The 22,442-nt window shown below is 36.2% G+C and overlaps 1 protein-coding gene across 1 annotated transcript in view; it reads right to left on the bottom strand.

Moving 5' to 3' along the window:
* Nucleotides 1-22,442, bottom strand: part of myo7aa (myosin VIIAa) — a 56,594-nt gene that overhangs the window by 22,203 nt on the left and 11,949 nt on the right. Inside the window, exons 3-22 of the mRNA XM_014985435.2 lie at nucleotides 19,811-19,924; nucleotides 18,521-18,673; nucleotides 14,102-14,286; nucleotides 12,838-12,959; nucleotides 12,008-12,150; nucleotides 11,798-11,911; nucleotides 11,186-11,254; nucleotides 11,002-11,086; nucleotides 10,770-10,846; nucleotides 9,694-9,813; nucleotides 8,831-8,973; nucleotides 8,399-8,609; nucleotides 7,556-7,691; nucleotides 6,994-7,100; nucleotides 6,629-6,670; nucleotides 5,587-5,724; nucleotides 4,598-4,756; nucleotides 2,976-3,068; nucleotides 936-1,030; nucleotides 658-742 (exon numbers count right to left, since the gene is read on the bottom strand). Of these exons, the coding sequence (XP_014840921.2) occupies nucleotides 658-742; nucleotides 936-1,030; nucleotides 2,976-3,068; nucleotides 4,598-4,756; nucleotides 5,587-5,724; nucleotides 6,629-6,670; nucleotides 6,994-7,100; nucleotides 7,556-7,691; nucleotides 8,399-8,609; nucleotides 8,831-8,973; nucleotides 9,694-9,813; nucleotides 10,770-10,846; nucleotides 11,002-11,086; nucleotides 11,186-11,254; nucleotides 11,798-11,911; nucleotides 12,008-12,150; nucleotides 12,838-12,959; nucleotides 14,102-14,286; nucleotides 18,521-18,673; nucleotides 19,811-19,924 (2,391 nt within the window). The remainder of the gene's footprint in view (nucleotides 1-657; nucleotides 743-935; nucleotides 1,031-2,975; nucleotides 3,069-4,597; nucleotides 4,757-5,586; nucleotides 5,725-6,628; nucleotides 6,671-6,993; nucleotides 7,101-7,555; nucleotides 7,692-8,398; nucleotides 8,610-8,830; nucleotides 8,974-9,693; nucleotides 9,814-10,769; nucleotides 10,847-11,001; nucleotides 11,087-11,185; nucleotides 11,255-11,797; nucleotides 11,912-12,007; nucleotides 12,151-12,837; nucleotides 12,960-14,101; nucleotides 14,287-18,520; nucleotides 18,674-19,810; nucleotides 19,925-22,442) is intronic.

Below are 22,442 nucleotides of genomic sequence, written 5' to 3'. Positions count from 1 at the left end.
TATTATTTTGGTCAAATTACTGCTCTAAATATGCTGTTGGTTTTTTTCAGTTGTTTTTTTTGAGTCGGTATACTCCATTTAATTAATTGACTGCAAAATTAGCTAATTATTAATTGTGATTAACTGACATGACGGCGGCAAGAAATGGATCTTGCCGGTGACCTCATCCAGTTGAATGAAACTGTGATCGACAGAAACTACCACGTTTGTCTGCATGAAGGAAACTGGTAGAAAACATTACATTTTTTGTCACGACGACATTTATTGGTTGTCAAATCAAAGATCAGTAAGTGAAGTTATGCTTGGTTTTAAGTGTGTAGATTCCAACTGTAGTTCTGTGGCAGCATGAAACCACGTGCTGCAGTAACTGCAGTATTTACCTCTAAGCACGTTTTTATGCTAATATTTATTTTTAAGCATTTTCCTGAAGGCAGATTTTCACAAGCAAGTATTATTTAAGTCATTGCTCCCCCGCTTTATACGTGCAAAATGTGTCTGACACAGCTTTCCTACTTTGAGTAACCGATAATCAATGACTACATTGGTGAAAAAGTAAAAATTATATTTTCCTAAAATTAAATCTTCAAAAACAAAAAAATTGATCAATCAATAAAACTGATTTATCGCCCAGCCCTAATCTTTGAAATCCATCCTCACAGCTCCATAGCTCTTCCTGCAAAGGTAGCCTCTCCATGTCTTCTGGATCAACAATGCTGACTTCCTCATCCTCAGGAAGTTAGATCTGATTAAAAAAAATACAGAAAATTATATAAAATGTTACGATTTTTGTTTGCCTCTAAGAGTTAATAATCTCTCCTTTACAAAATGGCTCAAAAACAATAAATATAACATTTTCTCAAATACAAATATTTACAGTATTCAGGTGATAAATTTTCAGAAGGTTTAATTAATGTGTTTAAAAGGATGCAGAGTACCTGTCCTTAAAGCCTCGCACCACCTTCTGGATGAGGATGACCTTGTCTGTGATGGCTTTATCTCTCTCGATCTCCAGCAGCATGTCATGATGATCCTAAACCAACAGTAAAAAAAGACAAACTAATGTTTTCACCTCTGTTCCTCACACCATGTGTGAACTTGCTGCAGAAAAAAAGCAACGTTTGGACAAATTCAGCACATCATCACACATAAAAATACCAGGAAACATCTTTAATACGAAGCTTTGATGTTGCAGATTTTAACTGACTAAACAGACAAAAGAGGTTTAACACACTGAAACTGTTTCCTCCAGTGACCTCAGCCAGTCCTGAGGAGGAAGTGGTGTTACTTCCCTGCACTTTCTCCTTCCTGTTGAACTTCCTGTCCAGCAGAACACCAAGATCTGACACTTGAGTATGTCATTTAACTCTCAAACTAAAATCCCCAACTTTCCACACGTCTATCAGCACACCAGGGTCATTTAGACATAAAACACACACATCAAAAAGGAGTGTGTTGTATTTTCTCCCCCTAAAAGTCACTGTTTGGTAGCTTAACAGTGACTAACAGAACTAACATTACTACTTTTATCCAAATAAAATAATTTGAAGTCTGGAGCAAATTTGCTTAATTACTTGACATAAACTTTGACCAAATAAGCAGCACATTTTGCCATGACAAAATGAAACTTCAAATAAACAAGAAATAGTTTAGAAAACATAATTGAAGGTGATAAAACACATCTGTAAAAATCAAATATTTTCTTTACTCGAACTCTAGGTCGCCTAAAAAGTCTGATACGTTGGTGAGGTGTGAATGCACAAACAAACTCTGATGTGGGACAAAAATGTAAACTCAGAGTGCCGGACTACAGCACAGAGCAATAAACATGGCGGAAAGCTTTGCAGAGAACACAGAGGAGAACAACCTATCAGCACCGGCTGAGATTTCCATTTAGCCCGTTAACTGACGGGCCTCACCAGTGACCTCTGAACTCAATATCACCTCTGAGCTCACTGAGTGGAAATTAAATGTATACGTTTACTAGAAAGTCAGATAAAGATCGAAAATAAAAAATAAAAAACACAAAGAACAGGAATCAAAACATGCTGTCCTTCCTGTCACTGTAACTGGAAACAATCACAGCAGAGCTTTACCACTGGGATGAACTGGTTCATTTCCAGTTAGGTGCATTGAAACCACTCTAAAAAGGGTTTATTTAGCTACAATAATGATCTGTTTTAATGTTATACATTTATATTATGATAACTAGAGCTGGAATTGGAATTGAACTGGAACAGATATAGTCAAATTCAAGCACTTTTCAATGATTTTAAAGTTTCCAGATAAAAAAACCCAACACAAATAAACCAAAAAAAGACCATTTTGATTCATGATTATAATATAATTTATAATTATTGTTAATAATATCCTTTGATAGTATTCTACATTTTACAGCAGGGACAAGGTAAATAAAAACAGTTATGTTTTGTAATGTCTCACACACACCTTAAACATCCGACTGGTCCGAAAACAAAACATTAAATTATCAAAAAAAATCCCCAATTTTAACAACCTTTATTGTATAAAATATGTTACAATTACACTGATCAATAAGCCATTAGGAATAATAAATATTGATCATATTAAAGCAATCCAAACAAATTGTGTTTAAAAGAAGAAAAAAATCTCTCAAAAAATGTTCTCGCAAGATTTTCTGGCAATTAGGAAAAATAATTTTGATAATTCCAACTAACCTAAAACAGGAAAGGTTTAATCTGATTTAACTTCAGGCAGTGAGAAAAAAGTTTGTCTTTTTATTAGGTGTATGAAAATATCTGATTTCAAATAATTTTCCAAATTTAGGGTTTTAATCAAACGTTAGATTCCAGTTTATCACAAAAATGTGCAGTTTCAAGGACTTCATACATTAATGAGGCATTTCCAAGGACCCTAAACCTGAACATAAATGGTTATGGATTTCATTGGACCGCTTTAACATGATCCTGTCGCAGGTTCCTCCGTTAATGGGCAGTTACCTTGAGGAAGATCTTGGTTTTTCCCATCTGCCAGTCGTCGTCTTTGCCGAGAACGGCCTCAGCGATCCGCTGGCAGGTTCCTCTCAGGTCCTCCTGCCCAGGGAGAGCAACAGGAAATTAGTTTCTAAAATTCTCCCTGAATTAAAACTTCCTGTTTCTGCTGAGTTGGAACTCAACAGAAGCATCATCTTTTCCACAAGGTGATACATCTAGCACTCAGTAAAGCAAAGCTCCAGTGATCGGGTATTTCTACAGATCTCTGACTGTTATGAAATAAATTTAATTTGTTATCAACGTAATAAAAATGCATCAGGTTTTTTTAATTTATTATTGAAGGAGATCTATTAAACAAAATTAACCTTTTGCATGCTTTAGTTCTTTCATTTGGGTCTAAAAGCATACAAGCACTAATCATGTTTTGGAATCTGTAAAGAGAGCCGTTTCAAAAATTTTCCGATTACTAAGTCACAGTCGGGGAGAGGAGACTATATGGTTACCTAGCAACCCAAGCTGAGCTCAACCACGTTTGGTCAGCTGGTTTTACCGCTGCATTTGCTGGTCAATGGCTGCTGGAAAAGACAATTGTAGAGATAAAGAAGAAATCACTTGCTGCATTTTTGTTGATTAGGCAGGAGGCTCCACTTCTGCTTTTCAAAGAGGGATGGTTGTATAATTGCGCGTCTGTTTGCAGCCATTTTTACATGCGAGTGTAAACGCTGAGTTGGGGGCGTGGCCAGCAGAAAACCTATTTGCATTTAAAGTGACAAGATGCCCGAAAAATAGGCAGAAGTGATCAGATCGAAATCTTATTATCCAAGAATGAATTTGTGCAAAAAATATAATGAACATCATTTGCATAGACCGTAGACCTATCCTAGCCTGTTCAGGATGTTATGTCACTTTTTTAAAAAAATGATTCAGAACACAAAATATCACAATCATCACAGGTATAAGGACAAAACTGACACAAACATCCCAGAATCAGAGCTCAAACGGAGGCATCTGACTAAACAGAGCATGAGAGGGAGGCTGGAGAAACAGGGAGACAAAGGGAGTCGCAGGAAAGGAATCTGTGGGAAAAACCCGTTGGATAAACACGGATCGGATCCTGACACCAGGAAACACTCGATGGCCCACGCCTAATTTCCAAACCCTGTTGTGGATCTGCTGCAGCTGGAGAACACTTTAACATTTCTCCTGTTAGTACAAGGAGAACAAAGTAACGCAACATGAAAGCAAAGCTTTATTTTTCTGTAGTAGAGCTCTTTTCTGTTACTCAGCAGGTTGTTGCTAGGTAACCAAAGAATGAGAGTTAGTTGATTCCACCCACCTAGCTTAGTTAGCTGTGAGAGGCTGAGCACTTCAAGCCTTTTCTCTGCCTACATCTCCCAGAATGCTGTGCGATTCTGGATCAGAGTTCAGTGAATATTTTATATATTGAATATTCCATCTATCTTTTGATATTGACCACGTGTCTATTGTGATATATTGTTATTGATTTATTGTCCAGACGTAATTTCACACTTCATTTATTAAAGAAGGAAGGAGACAAATAGAAAATCTGCGCATTAAGAGGTAAAAAGTACAGCTTTATTTCAGATAGCCACAGATGTCAGCCCCACCTGTTTATACGCTGGTTTAACTCCAGGCATCAGCACCCGGTAGCGGTCTACAAACTCCACAAAGGTGTAGCGGATGGGATATCCAGCGCGCCGAATACGAATCGTCTCCATCATACCAGAGTACCTCAGCTGACGCACACACAGCTCCCGGTCAAACAGCTGGAAAACACACCCAGCGCTAACACGTTAGCTGTATGTTCAGGCAACAATGACGACTTTCAGAAAGGAAGGTGTTGGACCATATTTTCATTTTGTCCAGTCAATCAAAGCAAGTCTTGAAGTTAAGTTGCAAGTGAAAAGTTTATGAAAGCAGGAGTGCACCAAGAAATCGGCCCTAATTCCTATAACTTTGGAGGAAAAGCAATTAGCTGACAGATGCAGATGTGAAACTGATTTTATCTGCCGTAATGGTCAGAAGATCAACCATTGCTGGATTTAATAAATGAAGTGTAAAGGATGGTTAAGGAAAAATAACCCCACTGTTACAACTTGGCAACATGTTAGAGAAAAAAATAAAAATAAAAACAAAAATTAGTATCTGCAGGTCAGATTTTTTTTAAAGAAAACTGCAATTAGTGCAGCCCAAATGTAAAGGTTGTCTTTTTTTACTATTATTAAAACATAGGATTTACAGGAACTTTATGTAAAGTTAAGCCTCATTTTCCTCCACAAACAATCACAGAAAATCTTAAAATCTTTGATTATTTTGATAAAATTGTTTTTATTCAAGGGTTTTTTTTTAACAGTACATTGTCAAAACAATAAAATAAAAGAACATGCTGAAGTGGAAACATACATTAGTTAAAAAGAAAAAGTTGGTCACCTTATTAACATGAACTGTACCATCCTACAGATTATGCTTAAAATATCAACTAACATATCCTTATAAATCTCCCCATATGAGCAAAATGATGACTTTAGCGTTTACAGTTAATTTCTTGCTAACTTTACGTAAGCAGCTTAATAAAGGAAAAAGAGCAGATACACACCATGGGTTTCTTGTACTCATTGGGTTTGATGCAGCGAACGAAGAAAGGCTGGCAGACGCTCAGAGTCCTCATCAGCAGCTCCAGAGATCTTTTAAACTGACTGCTGAGAGTGGGAGAGCGCTTCCTGGTTTCTGCCCCCTAAACACACACACACACACACACACACACACACACACACACACACACACACACACACACACACACACACACACACACACACACACACACACACACACACAGAACAGGACAGCAGAAAAAAACTGTCAGCGTCAGGCAAGTTGAAATCTGCTGAGCTGTGACACAAACCAATTCTTTTGTCTTTAAATATAATCATTTTTCTAGCGGATACTGCAGCTTCATACTGATTTAAAATAAAACGCTGTGATCTGCAACATTTCTGTAGAAAAAATAGATGCAAAAAAATAAAAAATACAGCAATGATAATAAATTAGAGAGGAAATATATTGAAGTAATGGTTTATTGCCTTATATAGTGAATGGAATGCATTATTATCTTAATGCTATTAGCTTAGCATTTGTAGCTAAACGTTCATTCTGAGAAAGTGGAAATTGAAATACTTCAAATAAAGATCAACAGTAGAAAAAATATCCATTTGTTGAATTTTATTTATTTATAGCATACATTTTTGATAATTATAAAATAGCGATTGGCTGTAAATAAATGCTAATAATCAATAATAAATATAAACCTGTGCTACCTGCCTGTTATAATCAAGGATGAAAATGTTTGTAGATGCCTTTTGTGACCAGTAGAGGTCAGTAAATCATGTCATTAGTTTGTATTTATGAGTTTGACATTGAAAAAGAATTGGTATAAAACTAGATGGTGATTTAAAGATGCAAATTTTGCTTTGGAGAAATAAATAAATAATGAATAAGCGTAATTATGTAAAAAAAACACATTCAGGAGGAACATTATGATAAGAAATAATAAAAACACAAATAGAAGACATGTGAGAGGTTAAGAGGTAAAGTAATAAAATTTTCAGTTTGCTGGTTGCGTTTCTTTTAAAGACGGTTACCTTAGTGAGCGCTGTGGCACCAGGAGGATAACCACACAGAAACTGGCAACAAGCAGCACACAGGCACACAAAGACCCCACCGTACAGAAAGATTGAAGACAGAAAAAACTGCAAAGTTACTGAGAAACATGATTCTGAAACATGAGAGCAAACTCTGGCATGCAAAGGAAGAAAGAAACCACAATAATATGAAACAGAAAATTAACTTTTGTTTTTCTGTTGTCACAAATTAACTACATGAAGAGTTTTGAAGGTTTTAACACTTAGCTCTGTCAAATGAGGATATTTAATAGACACTTTGGGAAACCAGGGATGATTTCATAAATTTCTATAACCTCTAGAAAGGTTTATGATGTGTCCGTTACCATAGCAACATCTGCCTGGAAGATTTGCTTGATGAACTTGTTTTTGGAGGAGTGAACCAGCTGGATGATGTCTCCATACAGAGTGTCTCTGTTTTTCTCCAGGAAACCTGCAGGAATGACACAAACATGCAGCTTAAACACACAGACATGTGAGAACATCCGCTGCTTGTTCAGTATCATTTTTATTTTACCAGCCCATTCTTGAAAGCTTGCTTCAAGCAAATTCAGTTACACAGTTCTCTTTGCTTTAAAAAAACAAACAAAAACACACATACAAGAATAAATTAGTGAAGAAGCAGACCCAAATGTAAGATACAGACAATAAAAGTTCAGCAGAGACAGATATGTAAGACAGGGACACCAAAAAAAAGAAGGAAGAGCAGCAAAAAGTGTGTCAGTCCATGTTGGGGGGAAAAAGAAGATAAGAATAAAAGCTGTGATAGATAAGAAAGAAAAACTATCTGAAAGAACAGAGGCACATTAAAAAATACAAAACTGAGCTCCAAACAGAGCAAAGAAAAAAGTTCAGTGTCTCATCTCTGCAGTGTGAAGTAACTCCCACCTCTTGTTTCATAGTAAACCACTCCGGCGAAGTGCTGAATGCCAAACTGAGTCTCGTAGTTGTTCTTCGGTGGGATGTAGTTTGTGTTGAGTTTGTGCTGAAAGTTGAGCTTGTTCAGCATTGTGGTGTCTGTCCCCTGTGGGACAAACAGAGGGGCAGGAGGGAAGGTGAGCTGATGGCTGGATTTATAACCTGACCGTTTGATCTATGAGAAGTCTGAAGAATTTTTTATCACGTCTCTAAAAACTGCTGCCTGTTTCTACAGAGAACATGACAATTAAAAAGGTCATTTATCGACTGGTGACATAAGCAAAGCTGAAAATAACACAAAATGTCAAAAACCTATCTGGGTTTATGTTAATTAGAGTAAAATGCAATAATACGGTGCATAAAACTCATTTTTTTGTCCTGTTGAAACAGGATCTGCTACTGGAAACTCATCAAATCAACCTAATTAATCAACAGCAGCTGCATTTCCATAGACCATATAATTGCATAATTTTACATTTCAAAAAATAAATTTGCTTAGTGGAAAAATGCCAATATCGAAAAAAACACTCGTTTTTCGGTAAACAGATTTGGTGCTGAGATGCAAAACTGCAATGGAAACACCTTTTTTGCATCGTTGCTAATGGCACAAACTGCAAAGAAGACAGGAAGTAGTTTGATGAAGATGGCGCAGCAAGTTTTTTTAATGGCTTGACTGCGTGGACAAACTTATTTAACTGAAACACAGAAAAAAACCAAAATTGTGTTCTTTCTATGTTACCAGAATATTGACAAAGTTTTGCCCACATTTGTGATGGGAACGCGGCTAGTGAGACGTTAAACTGAGCTGTTTGCCTTAGGAAACTTGCTCTCCTCGTCAATGAGCGAGATGATGTTCATCGGTTTGATGGCGATCATGTCCAGAGCGTCCTGGTTGTCGGTGAACTCGATGTGCTGCCAGTTGATGTTTTCCAGGTTGTACTCCTCCTGCTCCAGCTTGAAGACGTGACGGACGAAGAACTGCTGCAGGTTCTCGTTGGCGAAGTTGATGCACAGCTGCTCGAAGCTGCAGGAAGGATGACAACGAGCAAAACAGAGAATTTACACATTTTATTTAAAAAAAAAAACAAACAAAAAAACGGCAAAAATATGGAGGAATTTCAGGGGATTTTTTTTACTCTTTAGGGAGAATAACTTTTGTAATTTCACTGCATCTTAAAGGTTGAAGATAAAACAACCTGAGGGCTGCACAGAGTGCTTCCTATATGAAAGTCTGTGGGTTTTTACCTGTTAATGGTAAAGTTCTCAAAACCGAAGATATCCAGCAGTCCAATTGAACGTCTGAGCGCTTTGGGTTGTGAGGACGTTGGTTTGTAAATGGCTGCATTTATCTTCTCCACAATCCAAACAAACAAACGTCCATAAATACCCTGAAAGCACAAAAAAACAAAAACCCCTCTAAGCTAACTGGAGACGCATTGGGCCTGTCACAATAACTAATTTTGTTGGACAATAAATTGTCCCAGAATTATTGTGACAAATGAAAATATTGTTGTTTTGAGACCATTTTCAACTAATATAATGGTAATGGCAAAAGAATGCAAAAGTACATTCTCAAACATCAATAAACTTTAAATTCCAATGAACATTTAACACTGGAACTGGAAGACATTTTAAATAACCAAATAAATAAACAGCAGAAACAAAAATAAAATTAATCAGTTGAGATTTAAACACCGACTGGAGACTTTTATCATCCAGTTTTTGGTAGAAAGAGAAAACGATAAATTACGCCAATGGAAATTATTGAGCTTGTTTTAATTTATCATGCGATTAATTGATTTATTGATTAGGCCTAGATGCAATAAGGAAGTTTTGATAGCTAGAAACATATCTTATGTCTTGCAGCTATAATCTGTGTTTATTGTTCTAAGACACTGTGTTTGTAAGTTTATTATTGAATTTGTTAAATTGAGTGAAATGGGGTGAAAATTCATTCTTGTTTAATTCTCAAAACATACAAAACATACGGTTCATTCGACTAATTAACAGAAAAGCTACAGAAGGTTGTAAAACACAAATTATTATTTTATAAAATAATAAAAAACCCTGGTCATTTCTAAGTTGAGTGAGTGCTTTGATTGTTTTACCTTGACGAAAGCGTCGCGGACATCGAGCGCTTGCTCCATGCTGAGCGGGGTGGACACCGTCTCTCCCCTGGTGATCAGCGTCCTGCTGGTCAGGCAGTTCATCAGGTCTTTGCAGTCCACCTAGACACACACACACACACACACACACACACACACACACGCAAAACAAAGAATGAAAATTTAAAAATAAACAAATAAATAAATAAAATCTGTGTTGTTGAGAAATGCTACAATATCCAACTAAGGATGGAAGTTATCAATTAATGCATTAATTTAAAGTTGGTTAATTTTATCAGTCGACTAACAATTAGTTAATAAGTGGCCATTTTCTTAAAAACTTGAGTTGTCTGAATCAAGAGAGCCGACCGTCTGTAACATAAAGGGATTTTTTTTCACAAAATGTTGAATTTTTAAAAAATTACAATTATTTTGTGTCAGGTGTGTTAAATATTGACTGAATAAACATAAAATTGTGGTTTTCTCACGTTAATAAACTTAGACATATTTATGAAACAAACGAAATGGGAACCTTTGAGTTTCTCAAATAGAAAAATAAAATATGAAAATAATAAAACAAGTGAAACTCTTAATCTCCACGAACATCTTCGCCTTCAGAGAAAATCAATAATTTTGGTTGATAATGTTGACGTTGCTCCATCATTTAGCTCTGCTGAATGAAGCGCTATTAAAGGTGAAACTTAGGGAGAATGTCCAGTGTTTATATTGCAAAATAAAGTCTATTTTGCATCCTTCAATGGACTTTGTTTAAGCCGATTCTCTTTCCTGTACTAACATCCTTCTGCCATCTTTGTTTCTGTATCAACTGGCTCTGTTTAAGGATGACCAACAGTGCTCCCTGCTGGATGGCACCAAAACTACAACACTTAAAAGAAAATCTAAGCTGATGTTATCAATCGACTGAAACTCATTTTAATCTCATGAACCATTAACCAACAATTAATCACAAGTCCAACACCACCAAAGTATCAGCTGTCAGATTTAAAATATTTTTCCAAGAGACTAACTTGTCCATCATGTTAAAAACACAAACAATAATTCATAAGTTTTATGTTTACCTCCAGCAGAGTGGCAGCAGTGGTGAGGTGAGGGCAGCGGACGACCTCGCAGGCGTCCAAGTTGTCATAAGTACGAGCTGTCGAGTTTAACAGGGTAAGCAAGTAGGCATAAAAACCAATGTAAAGCCATACAAATGGCAAAATACAGAAGAAATAAAAAGAAAACAATTGTGAAAATAGCAATAATGAATATCATTATATAATAAAACGTAATGCAAAGAGTCATTTTTACCTTCATATCGTAGGTTTCCCATGTGTAATATTGCAGCTAAAAGCTTTGAAATCTCCCAGTTCTCCTTTTCTGTGAACATCAACACCTAAGATAAAAAAACAGAAATATTTGCTATAATCGTTTAAGTCAGTGAGAGCGCACTTTCTACAAAACATTTTAAATTATTCAGTCTTTACAGGAGTACCTTCATTGCAGACTGAATATTGGAGTATTCTTTCAAATCGTCTCGGCCGTCACAAACCGTACACTTTCCCTGCAGAGAAATATTACGGCTTAAAAGACAAATTTTTTCAATGAACCGATTAATAATTGGACAGCCAAAGTTAGTAATTTTTTTTTACTAAATTTGAAAAAGGTGAAGCTAAAACTACAACTAGAGGAGTTCTGGGTAAACCATGCTCACAAACAGAAGTTGTTTTTAATCTTAAATGCAAAATATGTATATGTATATTTTACAGTTTTGACTTCGTTACCGCGCTGACTGTGTTGTTTTTTAAGTAAATTGCCTTTTTTTGAGTCTGTATACTTCAGTTAACAATTAATCGATTACTAAATTAGTTGATGATTATTCCAATAATTGATTCATCACGATTAATCCCATTAATCCTAAATGAGATCGGAGCTGGAGCTTGTCAACGAAAGGCAAGGCAACTTTATTCATATAGCACCTTCATTCCAGAGACAGTTCAAAGTGCTTGTGGAAGGAAGCTAAAAGAACAAACAGATTAAAATTCCTGTTGTCTGTTAAAGTAAATTAAATTGTGAGTGAAATGCTCAGCGTTGAGGTGGTGCTCACTATGGTCAGGTAGGTGTAGTCGGTGGCTTTGCTCAGCCCCAGTTTCTTCTTCTCGTCTGCAGTCATTCCCTTCAGCATGCAGTAGAAGATGTGATAGTTCCTCTCATCATAAGCCTGCAGCACAGAAATAAAGATCAGGCTAAATGTTAGTTTGCTCTTCAAAGCTTAACGCTGGACAAACGCAGCTCTAGAGTTTGGCTTGTCATTCACCTGTCGACACACTCTGGATTTCTCCAGCAGGTATTGCTCTATCTTGGCTCCCTCTATGGCTCCCCTCTTGTTGAAGTGGATGTCGATGTATTTCCCAAAACGAGACGAGTTGTCGTTACGGATTGTTTTAGCGTTGCCAAAAGCTGAAGCAGGAGAAGCCCAGAAGCACGGATGTCTGTTAGTGGAATCACTGTGGTGCTTTTTCAACACACTTTTAAGCAATCTCTGTTTTTATATTTGTTTTTATTGCAGTTCCAGGTGGAAACTTTACAGCCCAAAACTTTCCTAATTACTGTGTTACACATTTGTAAAGATGAACTACTACAGCTGTCATTATGCTGAGAATAATGATGCTGATGACAGACGGTGTGGTGAATCAAAGTAGTTTTTTTCCTCATGCAGTTCGGCTCTGGATTGGAGAATAAATCACAGAAAGTTGCAGAGATGCAGGCATTTAATATCTGCTTTGAAGGACTTAAGAAGGAGCCAAAACTCGGTTGATGCAGTTTTACATTAGAGAACAAAATTGCAACATTTGTTAAATTTTCAGCTGCTGTTGTTCTCTTTCTCACTGCACTGAGTCAAAGGAACCAAATCCTTTGAAAAACCTGTTCCCCTCCTCACCAATGGGGGCGCTGCATCAAGAATCACTGAAGGAAACAACACAAAAAACCTCTGAAGACGACATGTCCTTCACAAAATGATTTTAGTGGTTGTAAGATTTCTCTTTCATCTTTTGTAAAAGACAACGAGCTATTTCTCCCGTTAGCGCTACAGTCATTTACCCAGAATGCCCTGCGCTGCAGTAGATATGTGAATTATAAACCTACCTTCCAGTATGGGGTTCGCTTCCAGGACCTGCTGCTCTATCCAGGAGTGCTGACCACTGATGGCTGCCAGGAACTGCAGGATCAGTTTGGTGCTTTCTGTTTTTCCTGCTCCAGACTCTCCGCTGTAAAGTTAAAAACAGGATTTATTTACACATTAAAATAAAAACATAAACCTCTGAACATTTTTCTCTGCATTAGCACATGCAGTGAATTTGATCATATTTCCTACACCTACAACTATAAATCTTCTGTCTGTAGCTGGTGGTGATTTATTTGGTGAATTTACTTTATACGTGATCTTATTTTATTTTTGTACATATAAATGTATTTTCTTACTCATATTCATAAACTTTCTTCGATATTTTCATTTACTTTGAAAGACATTCACTAAGTCTAGAGATATCGTCATGTTCAAAGAGTTGGAACAAACAATGAGTGCCATTTGTCAGATTAAATGATTTTTCTGAAACTAACTTTGAAAGCAACTATTAAACATATATTTCTATTTTTAATGAACTAATGCAATATTCTCATTTTAAATGGCATGTTTTCATTACCAGTAAGTGGAAAATCATCCTAATTAACTAAACTTGTGTCGTTATAATGGCTTTTGTAATGTTTTAAATGTTTTTACACATTTTGGCAATTTAAAGTGCATTAAATTGGAAATTAGTCAGATAGACTCGGTTCAGTTGGGGACCAAAATTGCAACATCTGTTATATTTTCACGCTGCACTGTGTCAAACGATCCAAACTCTTTGAAAAATATGTTCCCCTCCTGGCCTGTGGGGGCGCTGCACCAAGAATTACTGAAGGAAATGACAGAAAGACTTCTGAAGAAGATACTGAACACAAGGTCCTTTTTCACAAAATGTGCGTTACACATATGTGTGTAATTAATCTGTGTAATGCATTTCACTTTGTGATAAAGTTTCTGAAACAAATTGACTTTTCAGTAATATTCTGATTTAGTAAATGGGTCTGTATTGGATCCACTGTATAATATTACAGGAAACTGATTCCTTGAAAACAAATATAAATACATATATATAGTTACAAAACACTACACTATTGTGTTTTGTTTCAAATTACTACATTTAAAATGTTGAGGGTTCCTGATGCAACATTTAATGCATTAAATTAGCAAAGAGGAAATAAGCAGAGAGAAACAAAGCAGTAAAATTGACACAAACATGGTGGAACTGGGTAAAAATCTGTTTCTTTCTCCCTCATCTTTCATGGCCTTTGACCCAAACTCCACTACCTGATTATGCAGCACTGGTCTCGGTTGTTCCTCTGCATGTTGAAGTAACAGTTGTCGGCGATAGCAAAGATGTGAGGCGGCATTTCCCCGATCTTCTTGTTGGTGTAGAGGCGGATCTGATCGGCGGTGTAGATGGGCAGCAGCTGGTACGGGTTGACGGCCACCAGGATGGAGCCGGTGTACGTCTGGGCACAGAAAACACTTCACTCATTTACATCAGCATTTAGGGGAAATTTAAGGTACTTATAGAGAGAGGTTTATAAAAATGGCTGCAAACAGATCGCGATTAAATGAAGAAATTTACATTTATTCCAAAAAAACTAAAGAAAAACGTATTGCTCAACCGGAACTTCCATTCAGAGAGCCAACGTCTGTATTTTGGTAATAAATACCAACAAGTTTAAAAAAGAAACAAATGTCTAAGGACCATTTTAATAATATAAATTAAAAACAGCATTATAAGAAAATAGTATCTCAGGACAAACCAACTGGATGGATATAACCTTTCTAAATAAGACAATTTAGTTTATGGTGTCAAAGCTGGATAGACTGTAAAACTCAGAAAAGACCAAGCTTGCAAAGATAAACATCTGTTATAATAGATACACTTATTTAATACTTTCTTTTACTTTGTTCTGTTTTGACAGTCATATGAGGACTACTGTAGATATAGGAAATAGTATATTTCCATTAAAAAACTCAGAAACTTTCAGATTAAATTTTTGAGCTCCAAAAGCAAAAAATTTACTAGAACAAAAAACAAGGACATTTTAAAATTAATTTCAGAAGTTTTCAAAACTCTGTAATTTCCATAATTTTTTCTAAGAAGTTCTTCAAAATTTCTAAGATTTTTCTCGCAAATGTTTGACTTTTAAACCTCAGAGAAATTCCTATATTAATCTCAAAATTTCCTTTTGTCTCAGAAATTTTCCATTTCTGGAGCTCAGAAATCTGAGTTTGTTTTCTAGAAAATTTCCCAGATTAATCTCAAAATTTCAGAATTTGGTGTAAATTTAATATCATTTTTGTTTTCCTTCAATGGGCCTGTTACACTGTCATATATTTTCTACAATCTTTCTCTGGGAAATAGAGTTGATGCAGAAATCTACTTTTCATTTCTTCTGAAGTATTGAAATTGACAGTATGATATTGTGAATATATGTTTTGTAAAATTTGCTTCTTTGGGAAACAGTAGATAAAATAAATTGCACTGCTTTAATCTTTACAAATCCAGAAACATGTTTACAGTATTTTATGATAAAATCCAGTGGACGTTGTGCAGATCAGCCTTTGCTCCTTGCTGCTGAAGGAAGATGAGCTCACGCTGGTCTCAGATGTTGAAGGCTGACAATGAGAGCATATCGATGTTCGCCACATGAGAGTGAGCGGCCATAATGAAAGACAACTCAACGAGCATCCAGGCTGCCAGGCTGAGCTTCGTTACCGGTAGAACTGACTGAGAAAACGAAGTCTGCCCGGTAAAGTATTTTTACTCATCCTGCTCGAACACGACACCATCAATGATTAACATGTAAGAAAAGTCGCACAAAACGTCTCTGCTTTCACGCTTACGAGACACAAACATACATGCAACATACATGCAGCTTACATTTAGCACATTTACTGCATGTGGCTGTTCTACTGCCATGCATGTGGTGCATTAATTGTTGTGGTTTTTGTGCAGAATGTGCTCCTGTTAGCCATGCCTGACTTACCCTCCCACCACAGTTTGTCTTCGGAGAGAGAAAGGAAGAAATCAGGTAAAACAGAGAAATCAGTGTGAGAAAAGTGCAGAGAGCAGCAGAAGCATGAGGTTTGTTTTATGAGTTAATTGCCAAATTAAACCCCCCGAGTGAATTATACAATTTGGTAACAAAAAATAAACGTCACACTTTTTGCAAAACAGGAAGCACAGTGATTTATAACAATCCCAAATGTACCTAGTTTAGAGATAGAAAATTGTTTGACATTTTGGTTTTAGCTGTTTAAAAGACACTTATTGACCCTTTGCAGTGACGTCACGTTCTCCAGAACTCCGCCCGCTCCGCCATGACGGACATCACAACAACCAGTACGTTCCTTTAAAGCTAGTCTAAAAACAGACGTCTGTAACTTAATATTGCTTCTCTTTAGTTGATTTCACTTTAAAAATGGTCATAGGATGCTGCACAGTCGGCAGCACAAACAGAGAAGGATGCAACTTTTATTGTGTTACTTTTAATGAGGAAAGATGCAGCAGTGATGGATATCAGCCGTCAGTCATAATGACTGTCAGCCCTCAGTGTAACCGTGGATTTGCAGCAAATACTGTTTACAAGGCAAGAAGGTTAACGTTCATATGCAGGGTTTCCCACAGTGTATTATAAGCCTGGCAGGCCGCCAGGCTTTACTTGTGCCCCCACCATGCTTTGCATTGATAATTTATTTTAGTTAGGTTTTTTTTATTTTAATGATTACCGTATTTTCCAGACTATAAGGCGCACCGGATTATAAGACGCATGCTAAAACATACGGTCAACAAAAAAATAAAAGGTAACGGAAACAAAGCAGTAAGTTTAGTTGAACTTTATTCGACTATGTAACAATACACTCAAGTTATTTTTTATTCTTCTTCCACAAATCCATCAAAGTCCTCCTCTTCTGCGTCTGAATTGAACAGCTGGGTAATTTCTCCATCATACATGCCAGGTTCCCTCTCATCATTGTAGGAGTCGGTCTTGTTGCCAGGTGGCTGTTCAGCAATGATGCCGGCTTCCCGAAAGCTCAGACAACAGTTAAGGCAGATAGATTCGCCCAGGCATCCATTCAATCCATTCACACATGGCGGCGTAACTCTCCCGGCGCTGCCTCCCCGTCTCAGTAAATGTGTGTTCGCAGTCTGTCATCCATCGCTTCCATGGCGCTCGCAACTTCTTTTTGAACATCTTGTTTACACCAATGTCCAGCGGTTGGAGTTATTTTGTTAATCCTCCCGGACTGGCGGCAGATGGAGTCGCAGATGAACAGGGGCGGAGACACGTGGAAAAACCTATCTGGTTTTTACCGCAGGCGAATGCTGCAGAACTCGGACAACAATTCTCTGATTGGTTTATCGCTGCCAGCATACGTACTGTGCACTTTACGTGTCTGTGTCAGGGACAGATTTTGGACTTCAGTGCACACTTAAGGCTTTTAGGTGCGCCTTATAGTCTGGAAAATACGGTACTGTTTTAAGATTTTATAGTTGGTGTTTAGGTATTAACTTGTCTTCCACTCTTCTAATAATGCATAGCTATCAAGTGATATTTTTTAACTCAAAAACATGGCAGGCAGTGAGATGACTGCTTAGCGCCCTGAGCACGGGGATTAGCAAGTTTTCTGGGGGAAAAACTGATGTACTTTATAAGTAAGTATGATTATAAAGTTATCAAACATTGCGTTATGGAGAAGGAACATGTCTAACCATTAGTAACCATGGAGACGATGCATTGGCTGCCACTTCAGTAGAGAAGTCTGTTTGGATGTGTAGTTTAGTTTATTTAAGGATCCCCACCAGTCCCTGTCATAGTATTTATTCTTCCTTGGTCCACAACACAAACATTACAGTAAAATCACATAAAATACAAATGACAGATCACAAAAAACCCAGAATAAAAAAACAAAGTAAAAATCAATAACCACAACATTACACATATAAAATAAACACAACCAGTCAATTTTATTTTATTATGTATTTTTGGGTTTTTAAGCTTCTTTAAAACCCTTTTAGGGTCACTGTTAGGTCTTTTTCTAGCCCATAATTATGACACATGTCTCACCAGGCCTGTAAGTAATAATCAATTAATTGTATGATAAATTAAAACAAACTCAATCATTTTCATTTAAAAGTTTTATGATTTTTCCACTTTTCTCTCTCTTTTTCTACCAAAAACTGGATGACAGTTTGGTGTTTTGGTCTCAAATGGACTTTTTTAAATTATTTTATTTGTTGTTTTGTTTGTCTATTTTGGATATTTAAAATGTCTTCCACTTCCAGAGTTAAATTTTGATTAAAATTTAAAGTTTATTGGTATGTATTGAGATAATGAGTTATTTATGCCATTACCATTGTATGAGTATAAAATACTCTCAAAACAGAGCTGAGCAATACTATCATTTATCGCAATAACTTCTGGGAAAATTTATCGTGACACGACAGCGTCTCGAGTTAATGCCGTAAAAGTCAAATAACATGCAACATGACGGTTCAGACAGCAGAAACTAAAGATGAGTTTGGTAAAATTAATTTTTTGTTGTCAACAAAGATGTTTGTTCCTCTAAAAATGAAAGAAACTTGAACTACTTCCTGTATTGTTTCCTAATAAACAAATATCCTTCTGCTCACTAACTGACCTGTTGGATTTGGGATATTTTCGGCCAGAACCGCTCAGTGACACTCACATATATGAGCTTCTCTCTGTATCTGATGAGCAGGTTGCGGAGAATCCCGGCCTCGTTCAGGTCTCCCAGCCGGATCATGTCCTCCACCCCATGGATGGAGGTGGGGTGCATCGGCTTGATGTTGGTGGCGTTCTGCGGCGAGATCCAGTGTTCCTGAAGGTGAAGGAATATTTGAGTTACAGGTTAAAACTGATGATTTTAACAAGCTGACTGGGCTTGGGACTCTTAGCTCCTTTTCTCTGGTCATTGCTGATGTTTTTCCAGCTTAGCAATGTGTTGAACATTTTAGGCTGAGCAAAACTGTCAAAAACAATAATAATAGTAATAAAACACATGATAATAATATGGATCACGTAAAAATTTAGGAAGGAAATAAAAGATACTAAATAGAATTTCCCATTTTTAACTTAATTTAGTGTCAAGAAGAAAATTAAGTATTTTTTATCAGGTTTTATCTTTTTAAAGTGAACACTCTAAACCTACTTTTATAAAATAAAGCATTTTTAGTAAAAAAAAGAAAAAAAAAGAAAAAACAGAAATAAAACCAAATGTGGAATTGTTTAAGATCCATAAAATTAATTTGTGCACAAATACAAGTAATTCATAAGACCATATTGCTTGGGTTCAAAATCAAAACTATTAAAATTACAGCAGAACTACTTAATATTCCCTTTACAATCATATAAGAACCAGACAATGTCCTCAGTTTTACATCATCTGGTTTTGACCAAAATCAGATCTGTTGGGGAAATGAGTGAAATTAGCCAGAAAATTGATTAAAACCCAAAAAATAAGAAATAAAAAAGGTACAAAAATAAAAAATTAAAAAAATTCAAGAATTAAAATCTGCATGTTTTTGAAATAGTGAATTGATATAGTACAAGAAGTATTATATCAATACTTTTGTGACTATTTTCTCAAACATTTGTGAATGGCTAATTATTTGGTTTATTACAATTTATTCCTCACTAAGTAGTGTACTGTTGTGATGTTTTTCTGTACTGTTAAAACTAACACGAATTATCCATACACATATCTTAGAAAAACAAACAGGCCTTCGGTGGAAAAAAGAATTTTTTTATCTTGATCAAGCAAAAAAGAATGTTTTTGAATTTGAGTTTTAGTCTAATCTGTCTTCATCTTTTCTTAATAAATAAATAAATAGAGTTGTGTTTCTCTTCACTACGACTGCAGGTAAAGACATTCTGTCTTAAAGTAAAGAGAACAACTGCAACAACAGGTTAAAGTGTTTCTCTGGCTGCAGTGAGTTTTACACGTTTCAGGACTCACGTTTCCTTCATCGTCCAACACCTGGATCTGTCCGGAGTCGCACAGTTTGACCACGGCGCCGATGGGAACTTCAAACTCTCGACCGGTCTTCAGGTCCAACCAGACGTAGTCGCCCTGTACAGGGAGCAAAACAAAATGTCACAGTTATTTCAAACTACTCAGAGTCAGTACGTCAACTCCAACTATTTACTTAATTACAAGTATGCAGTATTTCATCACTACTTTCTAATACCAATTAGCAGCAAAAACAAATATAATTTCATTAGCAAGGTCAGGAGTCTGACTCGTTATAACTCTGAGTAAGATGATTTAAAAAAAAGAGCAACTGATCTTTTTAAATATGGATATAACACCAACAACATGCAGGGTTTGGATTTGTTGTTTTGCATAATTTTCCACAAATATCAACATCCTACGGAAGACAATGTATCCATCTTCTTTTTGCAAACGAAAAAAAGATGATGTCTCTTTAAAAATCACAAATTCATCAAAAACAAGAAGTTGTTATTTTCGAAAGGTGTATAACATGTGCAGCTCTGAATGGAGGTAAAAATGTCTCTTTGCCCTGCAACCCCTTAAAAAAACACAAAATCTTACCAAGTAATTGTGGTCCTTTACATAGTGCAAAAACATTGTACACTTGAAATAAAACTAAGTAACTATTCAGCAAAATATATGAGCTTGTTTTAAATCAATGATTCATTAACATCGATAAAAAAATTAATTATTAGTTCCACTAGCAGATTATTTAACTTATAACGTGGAGAAAATATCATGAATGAAAAAAACTGCCAGTGGAAATAGTATTTTTATAAATAAAGAATTATTGACTTAAAACAATCTCAAATCTTCCTGAATAGTTACTTGCAAGTTAGTTTTGTCTTAAATATTTGCACTAGAAACTACACAAAAAATATCTGGTAAGCTTTTGTGTTTTTGCAGTGTAGCAGCTACATGAGCCTTTAAGGGTTTTGGGAACCCATCATGTTATTAAAGAAATATAAATAAACAAAACATTGATGATTCAGTATAATAAGCTCTGGATGTGGAGCAAAAGTTTTCAGTACAATCCTTGTCTACAATCAAACTCTTTTCCAAAGGCATTCCCTAAGATCATTTAGAACTTGCTGTGTGTTACTAGTTATTAAAAACTTCCTAAACTTCCTGCATTTTGGTGCAGGAAGAATACAAAGCAAACGGTAAGAGCAACATTCCCACAGCTCAACAAGTCAACTCTTTACTTTATTTCTCCTCCAAAAGCAGAGCCTCAAACTCCAGCTCCAGGATCTGTTAGGAACTTGATCAGGTTTATAAATAACAGAAACAGTAAATAATGAGATGCTGAAAACTTAAAACAAAGTTTCCAGATGTATAATTATGGTTAAGAAAACTAGATGTAATTATTTTAAACAAGCAGTTGTGCAACATGAGATCAGTATCTTTTTTGACCTCATGTTTACACATGAAAATATCCTGACACAGATAAAAACTAAAGCATCTAGGTTGATGAAAAATAAGTTAATACAATCAGATTATGAGAAACAAATTCAACATATAAAATACAAAAGCTTAAACTCAAAGGACTCGCCATATCTTAACATTTATTCAGGATAAGGCTTTGGTCCAAACAGGAAGTACTATTCCTGAAAAAATGAGAAATTATCGTAATGTCCTAAAAACACACACACACACACACACACACACACACACACAGACTTGAAGCGTACCGGCAGCAGAGTACTGGGTTTTGTCACAGTGTTGACATTTCGCACCAGCGCCCATTTTGCCTGATCCTTCTCATAAAGCTCCACATAATCCCGACGTTTGTACATCTTCACGTGCAAAAAACAAATTTCCAGAATAAACCGTCTTCCCCTCCAGACAGAAGCTGAATTCACTCTGAATCTTCCTCACAACATCTAAAAAATGAAATTATTTGTGGCGCGTCAGCTCATCATCACATGTTTACGTAATAAAAGATCCAAGTCGCACGTTAAAAACGATAAAGACAACTTAAGTAATAAAACATTTTTTAAAATAGTTCCAGTAGGAGATATTTTAGAACGTAAAAAGGTCACAAAAATCTCTGGATCTTCTTGTTTCTTTTACAAAGATTCTGGTTAAAGTAAAAACACAGTTTTTAGAAGTAAAGTTTGTTTTAGTCCTGCTGCTCACATCCTCCTTCCTGTTCAACATAGCAACTCTTTGCTGACCTCGCCTCCACACCGAGTCCCCTGTTGCCCGTGGCAACAAGATGTCACTTCCTCCTCAGGTGTTTGATTACTCTGCAGCTGAATTCTCTAAAAACTGGACATCAACACCAATATTTAATGTTTATATAACTTCGTCTTATCCTGGAGGAAGTAACTTATCTCATGACAACAGGAGGGATTTCGGTCTGAAACAGATCGGAGTGATAAATTAAGACGTTTTTGAACAGAGTTGTGAGCCGTGACTCTGGATAAGTGTGTTATTGTGTCGGGGTGTGGAGCTGGAGTATAAGTGTTGGAGTTTGTGTTGCATCCATGTCGCTTTAATTAAGTAAAAACTCTGTCTGGCAAACTGAGCCGCCTGAACATTACACCAGCATGCACCTGTTACACCATAATACATGCAAACACACACACACACA

This window comes from Poecilia mexicana, unplaced genomic scaffold (assembly GCF_051168715.1).
Source record: "Poecilia mexicana isolate PSO_F unplaced genomic scaffold, ASM5116871v1 scaffold_13, whole genome shotgun sequence".
Classification (NCBI taxonomy): domain Eukaryota; kingdom Metazoa; phylum Chordata; class Actinopteri; order Cyprinodontiformes; family Poeciliidae; genus Poecilia; species Poecilia mexicana.
The sequence above is the reverse complement of the archived record's forward strand: the minus strand, read 5'-3'. Positions and strand labels throughout refer to the sequence as shown.